The sequence below is a fragment of the Panthera onca genome, chromosome F1 (assembly GCF_046562875.1).
Source record: "Panthera onca isolate mPanOnc1 chromosome F1, mPanOnc1 haplotype 2, whole genome shotgun sequence".
Lineage (NCBI taxonomy): Eukaryota > Metazoa > Chordata > Mammalia > Carnivora > Felidae > Panthera > Panthera onca.
Window position 1 is genome coordinate 21,421,590 of NC_138355.1, and position 9,003 is coordinate 21,430,592.

General features: G+C 44.4%; 1 protein-coding gene across 3 annotated transcripts in view; it reads left to right on the forward strand.

The window, feature by feature from the left end:
• Positions 1-3,781, forward strand: part of PAPPA2 (pappalysin 2) — a 280,044-nt gene extending 276,263 nt beyond the window's left edge. For all 3 annotated transcript variants that reach the window (XM_060643580.3, XM_060643582.3, XM_060643581.3), the window contains one exon: positions 552-3,781. In XM_060643580.3, the coding sequence (XP_060499563.3) occupies positions 552-626 (75 nt within the window). In that variant the 3' untranslated portion in view covers positions 627-3,781. The remainder of the gene's footprint in view (positions 1-551) is intronic.
• The last annotated feature ends 5,222 nt before the right edge of the window (positions 3,782-9,003 follow it).

Below are 9,003 nucleotides of genomic sequence, written 5' to 3' on the forward strand. Positions count from 1 at the left end.
TTTAAAAAGACAGCAAAGATGATCTTATGGCTCCAAGAGTACTAAGAAGTAGGAGTCATAGAACTAGGCTGTAGAGCCTTAGTTTTCTGGATGGTAGTGTGATCTTAAGTTATCCAACCTCTCTTGGCCTTCCGTGTAAAAAGAAAATGCCAACATTCATCTTACCTACTCACAGGGATTTTGTGAAGAGAGCAATAGCAACAAAAACATTAACAGAAGGTTTTGACATTAGTTTTAATATTAGAAGCAGTAGTAACAGGTGGTATAGGTGCCGAGAAATGTGTGTTTTATATCCATCATTTTATTTAAGTCACACTAACACCCCTGGAGTGTTGTCCTTCCACACACATAAAAGTGAAGCGAGGAAGATTTGCCTTGCCCAAAGAGACATGATGTGTAAGTGAAAGAACTGAGTGTTAATTTCACTTCTGTGATATTAACAGTAATCCCACACTTCCCCTGGGACCACGTGAGAAAAGCAAAAGCCGGTTGAAAAGTATGGAGCTTGGCACGAAAGTGGGTTATTTCAACTTCTCTTTGATTTCCACTAGGTCATTCCATTTGCTGCTGACTGTGACCTGGATGAATGCACCTGCCGGGACCCCAAGGCTGAAGAAAATCAGTAACTGTGGGATCAAGCCCCTCCTTCTACTGCCCTGGAGGCAGTAAGAAAGAGAGGCCTCCACAAAAGGGCACAAAAGGTGAACAGAGAAGAAAGGTCACGAAATGAAGGAAGGAGGAAGAGCATGAGGATCTCGTAGAATGCAGGAGGATGTTTCTAGGTGCCGACTATTGCATCAAGAAGCCCAAGTAGGGAAGAATCATGGGCAAAAGTTTCTTCAAAGGGGCAGTTGATTAAAAGTGGAAGGAGAAATATGATAGATATACACGGACCCTCATCCCCCATTTATATTCTATTCAACCCCATCCCTGCCTCTTGCCCTGCTCCCCACTCTGCACCCTGCCAACTATTCAGCCCCACCCAACTTGCAAACCAATACCAAAATACTAGAAGAGAAGTTGCCAGGGACACTCTGTAACACCCGCTTTGAATGGATTGCCATCTTTCAGGGCTCTTCTCCTCTAAACTGGCTCCCTTTCTTTTGTGTAGTCTCCCTTAGTAATGATGAAGTTAGTTATTAATTCTTTATAAGTATTTAAACATAATTATATAAATATATTATATATATTATATTTTTTGCTGTCTACTAAGCTAAAAAGTATACATTGTTCCACACATGCTGCTGTGAAGTTCACATCCAAAATGAAGACTGAGGATTTGAGGACAGAAAGACAAGTTCCTCTGCCATCGTTCTATTGATGAGAATTGGCAGGGTGAAAGGGAAGTGGAGAAGGAGAGAGAGAGAAATTAGGTGGCGTTCTTGATACATGTCAGCTAATTTACCTTTTCAGGAGCAGGAAGCTGAACCCCATTTGAGGAGGTGGAGGACGGGGACAATAACATTAAGAGATGGCAAGTTGGGTGGGAGTACCCATTAGCACTAGGCCCAGGAGAACCAGAATGTGTTTCTTGTGTATCTATCCAAAAAGACTGTATTCACTACTTTTCACTTCTCAGAACTCTTGTTTGGAGTTGACGAGACCCAGGATTCTCTACACTTTCAAGTGTGGCTCTTACTAGTCAGTCAACAAATTTGTACGAGGGCTGGGATTGCCAGGATTACAGGAACTCACACATTCCTCATGCTCGGCTTGTGGTCTCACTCCTTCTAAGTCCCCAAGCCTGGCCATCATTCACAGACACATGACCAATTGTTGATGTTCTGGAGGAAAAAAAATGTCACGGACATGACATGGGGGAAAGTGGGAGGAGGTGGAAGAACGGGCAGATATGGAGGAGCCTAGGGAGGCCGTGGTGGTGGGAGAGGCCATGGGAAAATCACAGCCTCGGGCAGGAGGGTGAAACAAGTCAGAGATTCAGCCTTGTCCCAAGTCTCCAAAACAGATCAGAGGGGAATCCGTCAAGCAATGCGGAATCTGAGGTAAATTCTATTCGAGTGCAACATATCAGATCTGCGACCTAGAGATTTTCATTTGAGCAAGCTTTGGAAACACGTGGAGCAAGGGTGACACTCTGTGGGAAAAGAGAAGAATTTCAACTATTTAGGGTCCATTTTGTTGCCATTATCCTCTCTTGTTCAATAGAGGGACTGTAGGTAAAATGACCACCGTGTTAACCTGCCTGCATTCACGTCCCAGGCTCACTCTTCTTGCTCATGGTCTATTGCAGTTGTTTTTGGTTAACAATTTCTGGATTAGGCCTTTGGGGAAAGAGCGTTAACTTCTTGCTCAACACTTCAGTTTGTCATCTCAAGAAGGGCTGGGAGTCTTGCTTCCCTCAAAGCTACTTCTCCAATGGAAGCAAATAACGGGCCAAATTAGCGTGCAACCTTGGTCTCTGAATCATCTGCTCCTTGGCTCTGACCACAAGTCCTCCACTTTTCCCACCAACACTGGAGCAACGGCTTTGCAACTAGGAAGAGGAAATGTTACTTACCGCCATCTTGAGCCAGACTTCACGTGGGAAGGAAAATATTCTGGAATGGGAAAAAAAAATTTATCTCCAGGGATATAAAATGAGGGTGGCATCATCACTGGGGAAAGGAAAGAGCAGATTGCCCATCCGAAAAGCCCTTGTCCTCTATGTTTTTGGCCCCAGTGGAACCCTAGGCACCTACCGTTCATTGGATTCATATTTAGTACCCCAAGAAGAGAATAAATATTTCTGGGATTGTAGTAGGCTTAGATATGGAAGGGACGATGAAAAAGTTTAGATCCTCCATTTTTTACAAAGTCGTACAATTGTTTTCTCGGGGAGAATATCCAAATTCTTGGAAGTGCATCAAGCTTTGTGTCAGCGAATGCTGCTTTGAGATTGAGGCAACAGAATAGGTATGTTGGGCATTGCCCAGCTCAGGAAGGCTACAGCCCCCCACGAGGATGTGAGCCTGCAGTTCACGCCAGTGTGGGTCTGTGCTCAGTCTCTCCACAGGGGGAACAGTGAGCACACTTCTCTGTCATACTTCATTTACAAATCTTTTATTCTCCACTGGCGACATCTGCAATGCACCACCGCCCTGGGAAGGTGAGAAGGCAGTTCCTGTGGTGTCTGGAAAGCCCTTCTGGCTGAAGGCTGCCCGGCGCTACTCAGCGATGGCCAGAGATGGCAGGCTCTTCCAGCCCTTGTCCCTGGACCCTAATGTGTTGAGCCCTCATGTCACTAATAAAGTGGAAGGACTGAGCCACCGTGGTCATAGAACCCCGGGAGATATCAACTCACACTCCATGTGGTGGTCTGCACTTGGCTGCTCTCACCCAACCACGGGGTAATGGAGGACCTCTCCCAAAGGCCCTTCTATGTTCCAAAGTCACTTCTCTGCTTCTTTTTTTCCTAGTAACTAGGGGCTCTGGTGTCGAGGTTGCCCAGGACTAGGCTGACTCTGGTGGTTCGTGTGACAGTCTCCAACCAGAGAGATGAGAGGACAGAGTGAGGACAGATGGGCAGCTGGCAAAACTGTACATGAAAGGGAAGAGTTATCTTGATTGTCTCCTTTGCTTCCCTCCATCACAAGGCATTGCACTTGGCATTTGCTCTATACTCTGTGAGATCACTATTGAGTGCGTTAGTTAGCACCCCAAGGGGATGGCTTGTTTGGGAACACAATGAAAGGAGCTGATCTACTGTATTGTAATGTAAAACAGCTACAGCCAGTTATTTTGTAAGATTATAAGATGTTCATTAAAAAATCAGCACAGAAAATGTGAAGTGTCTTTGGTGTCTTATTCTTTGTTCAAATCAACCACCACTTCCAAATCGCTTCCCATTCGCTTGGGCCAGTCCAGACGTCGTCATCAGTTAATTGATTGATGGATTCCTTTTGGTCACTTAAGAGTGATTTATTAAGTAAGCGGCACATGTAGACAAAATAAACATGAAATTTTATGAGAGGAGAGGACGCGTACCAAAGCAGAGCGCACAGTAGTGATGTCAAGTGTCTCGTGGGTTGTAGAAACAAAGGCCGACATTTATGGGTCAGAGGAAGTAGGCACCACTCCTGGATGCCAAAGATGCATAGGATGGTCTGAGGAGGAGGCATACAAGCTTGGTAGACATAAATGGGAAAGAGGAAGAGGATAGTACAAGCAAAGTGAAGAACAGGGCTGAAGAGAGGAGGTAGGTTTGGGGAGAGGCTGGGTGATATTGGACATCACTGAGGCAGCCAGGTTAGCTAGAAGGCAGAACTTGGCCAACATGTGCCATGCATTTGGCAAACTTAATCGCAGCAAGTCTGCAACCTCCACATTCTCATTACATCGATAAGGATAGCAAGTGTCAGCCTGGTGAGGGAAGTTCCTTAAGTTCGTATGACTGGTCTCTGTTTTACGCCTGGTTCTGTGAGACATGGAGATGTGAGAAGGAAAAGAAAAATGGTGAAGAGGACATGAAAGGGAAGGGGGAGAAGTGGAGAGAAATGTCAAAGGTGAGGGCTTTGCGTTAAGCCTTGAACATTAAGCATGGACCCTTGAACATTACCGTCACTGACAGAAGGGGGAAGCCAGGAGGAGCGGTCTTTGGAAGAAAGCACATATATTTGCGATTTGATAAAATCAGTTGGAGGGCCAGGTAGATAATTACTTGGAAATTTCCTGTGAAGTCGTGTTTAGCACCCAGGAAGAGGCCTCTGCAGCTGGGGGCAGCCTGCCAGGGTCTCTGGTCATGCCAGGCATCATTCCAGTGGCCTGAAGGGCTGAGTGGTTGTCTTCACATGCCTGTTAGCCATTTGGTAAGACCCATGGAATAGATAGGTGGGAATGTGTGCTTGGAACTTGGGGGAAAGGTTTGTGACTAGAAATAAACACTTGAGAGCAAAAAGAAATAGTTACCTGACATTTTCTTTATCTCACAAATTGCTTTCTTCTGCTTTATTGCTACCCGTGGGTAAGTCAGAGCAAAATCAGCTTTGTCTGTTTCCATTTTACAGATGAAGAAACTGTCAAATTATTGAAAACTTCAAGTTCATATAACTAAGTTCAGCTTGGGATGGGAATCCAAGTTTTCTGTCTCCGAATGCCATATGCATTCTACTCCAGGATGTGGCCCACTAGGCCCAGAGCAAACCCATACCTGGTTTAGGTGGGAAAGTTAAGGGTCTTTTTACCTGTTTATGTTTCCAGATGCTCATTGGTTTCCTTGTGGCTTTGTTAGTAGCTGATGGTGGGAAAACTGAGAGTTTTCTAGAGTGCTCTTCCAGGGCCCTCTCCTCATGCCAGGCCCTGAGTATAAGCAGATGCCCCTGCACATGCCAGTTAGGCCACAGCTGGCCTGAGACTTCTGGCAAGGCTGCCTTCTCCCTAATAGCTTCCCCAGGGATAGTCCTGGAGAGAGACTTTGGAGCTCTGGTTTCCATTGACTGACAAACTTAAATGACATGATGAGTCACCCGTTAGCTGGGAGACTCACTACTCTTAGATTCAGGCCAACCAGATGATGAGGGGCTTAGCATGGGGAGGATGGGAACGAGAAGGTTTTCCACTTACAAATAGCCCCATGGCATCTCCAGAGCTGGCTTTGGGTCTCTTTTGAAGTCACCCCAGAAAGTCCACTGATTCTGGATCCATAACATTTCAGGTGGCCCGATGATTAGCTCAGACACAAAAGAGTGTGGTGGTGAACATCCGGTATCTCATAATAGTCCACGCCCATAAAATCTACCTACGTCTTGTGCATTGGGGTCTGGAATGAGGTAAGACTAGTTTAGAGAATAGATGGCTATTTTCAAGTCTGCCATGGTCTGAGTCTACATGGGTCGAATGCACATTTTTCTGGTCAGAATCCAGTCTGGTGGTCAACTCATTGGGAAGTATATGTGATTGGCTACATTCAGCAACCTAATGATCCCTTGGGTACATTCTTTTTTTTTTTTTTTTTTTTTTTTTTCAATTTTTATGTTAGAAAGAGAGCATGAGTCTGGGAGAGGGGCAGAGGGGGAGAGAGTGAGAGAATCTTAAGCAGATTCCATGCTCAGCACAGAGCCCAATGTGGGGCTCGATCCCACAACCCTGGGAGCATGACCTGAGCTGAAATTATGAGTTGGACACTTAACCAACTGAGCCACCAAGGCGCCCCTGGCAGGGTATATTCTTAAAAGAATCTACAAGTCTGGTTAAAATCCCAAGTCAGTATAATAAAAACATTTCTAAACCCTGAAAGTTAGTCCAGAGTAACTGCAATTTACTAATATTCTTTGAATCAAATTTCCTTCTGAAGATAATTTAATATAGACAGCTTCCTTTTCTTTGTCTTTGTCCACATGAAAGTCATTTATTCAAATGTAAAAAAAGTTATAATAAATAAAGGGAGAGTGTTGACTTTTTAATGACCACCGATCATGTATCAATTTGCCTTTCCTCCCCATAACTGCTATCAGAAGGCAGTTGCCTTTTCAAAAATGTTTACACACGTACAAGTCATATATTTAAATCTCACAAAAGGCTATAAAAGTTACAGAATTTCCCCGTACCACAACTCCATATGCACAGGTCAGAGGGCTTTCTGAATAGTAAGTCACACTGTGTTAGGACACAAATGACTTCGAGGAATGATTTTGTTGGTGGTGAATCAATCACCTTAAGAATGACCTGTGAGAGGGGCGCCTGGGTGGCTCAGTTGGTTAAGCATCCAACTTCAGCTCAGGTCATGAACTCATGGTTCATGAGTTTGAGGCCCGCGTCGGGCTTTGTGTTGACAGCTCAGAGCCTGGAGCCTGCTTCGGATTCTGTGTCTCCCTCTCTTTCTGCCCCTCCCCCACTCATGCTCTGTCTCTGTCTCAAAAATAAACATAAAAAAAAATTAAAAAAAAAAATGACCTGTGAGAGGGATCCCAGAGCTTCTTAAAGTGTCCAAGTAGCCTCCACTCTGGGAAACATTGCGTATTAACTCAACGCTGCTAATGCCTTTTCCACTTTGGTGGATGATCTGCTGGAGGGAGGCTAGGGGCAGGGATGACTGAGTCTGGACCTTGAAGGTTAGTACCTATGGTGCATTAATGGCTCATAATCTGTGGGCAGCAGCATGGTGATCTGCAAGAGGCTCAAGCTTTTGTGCCCAACAAATCTGAATTTGAATTCAGACTATACCACTAACTAGATCTGTCATCTAGTTACTTAACCTCTCTGAGCCTCAGTTCCCTAAATATCTACCTTTGCAGCCCTATGCCTAGCACATTGCCTGAGCAGTGCAGACAGGAAGAAAGGAAGGAGGGAATGCCAGAAGCAATGTGTATAGACTAAGCTGTCAAGAAGTTTGCCAGTGGAGAAGATGAGGGAAGTGCCTCTAAAAAACTAGTTTTTAATGTTTATTTTTGATATAGGCAGAGCATGCGTGCGGGAGGGTGCAGAGAGGGAGACGCAGAATCCAACGGAAGCTCCAGGCTCTGAGTTGTTTGCCCAGAGCCCGACGCGGGGCCCAAACCCACGAACCATGAGATCGTGACCTGAGCCGAAGTCAGGCGCTCAACCTACTGAGCCACCCAGACACCCCGAGGGAAGTGTCTTTGAAAGGCTTTTAAAGATGCTTCAAATCCTCAAACACTCTGATACTTGGACATCAGAGGGTCTCCGAGATGTGTGCCATGATTATATTCTCAGGACAGGGCAGCTAAGAGAATCCCGTGTGGTTTGGCTGTCAGATGTCCTAACTTACTGATTCAGAGAGAAGCAACGTGGATTGTAGGGAGATGGTGGTAAACGTGGCACTGAGCAAAATGAAGTGGGCTAAGGGGAAATCTTCGGAGTTGGCAAAACTACTGGGAAGCTCCAGATACTTGGACTATGTCTGGAAAGTTGCACTAGCTATGTGGGATGCTGGTTATTGTCTTAAAAAAAAAAAAAAAAAACATTAAATTGCTGAATGCATCAAGTTTGTAGAAGAGTACTTTTAAATGCAACTTTCTACAAGGATGGAAATGTTCTCTATCTGCATTGTCCAGTGTAATGATAGCCATTAGTCCTGTGTTGCCATTGAACCCCTGAAGGGTGACCAGGACGACTGAAGAATTAAATTTTAGATTTTACTCCGTTCCAATAATTTAAATGTAAATAGTCGCATGTGGCTAAGTGAACACCATATTGGACAGCACAGTTCTAGATTGTCACACAGATGAATCATTCACATTTGCTTTTAAAATATGCTTTGGACATCATTTTTTTTTTTTAATCATGACACTTATGTCCCATGGTTAAAGTAAGGGTACATCACGCCTAGCGAAGTATTTGATTATATTATTCTACTTTAGGAGAATTTCAATTTAATAAATCGTATACAAATTTATACATCCAGAAATCTCAAACCAGCAATAAGAAAAAGCAAATAAAAGGTCTCTTACTGGCATATAATTTCCATAAAGCCTATGCAGTTTTTTTAACAGATCAGGTAACAGAGTCACCACTGGGACCCACACTTCGGGAATTCAGACAGTAACTGAGGAGTGGAATACTTAACAAAAATGGGACATGAGAAGTTTTCAGAGAGATACACAGAGGCCCAGAGCAGCCCGGCTAACAAATGGCAGGGTCAGGATTTGCACCCTGAGAGTCTGACCCTAAGGTCTGTGCGTTAACCCACTAAGCTCTGATGGAACACCACCGTCTGGGGAAACCACACACATAAAACCCATAAACATAAGTACCACAGTACTTAGTTTTGTAGGTTCTTGGGCATGAAGGGGTCTCCAAAAGACTGCTAATGCACTCTAGCATTTTCCTCCATGAGTTATCCTGCTTTGTCACGAATCAATCTAATTATGAAACAGCTCACCATCGCCTAGGGCCATATATTTTACATCCGGACTGCTGTGACCTTCGTGAAACAAAAAAATAAAGAGCTGGTGATCCTGTTTTATTCAGTAAATATTTACTGAGCACCTGTTCTGTGCCAGGCACTAGGGATACAGTGGTGAACAAAACAATGTCTCTGTCCTCATG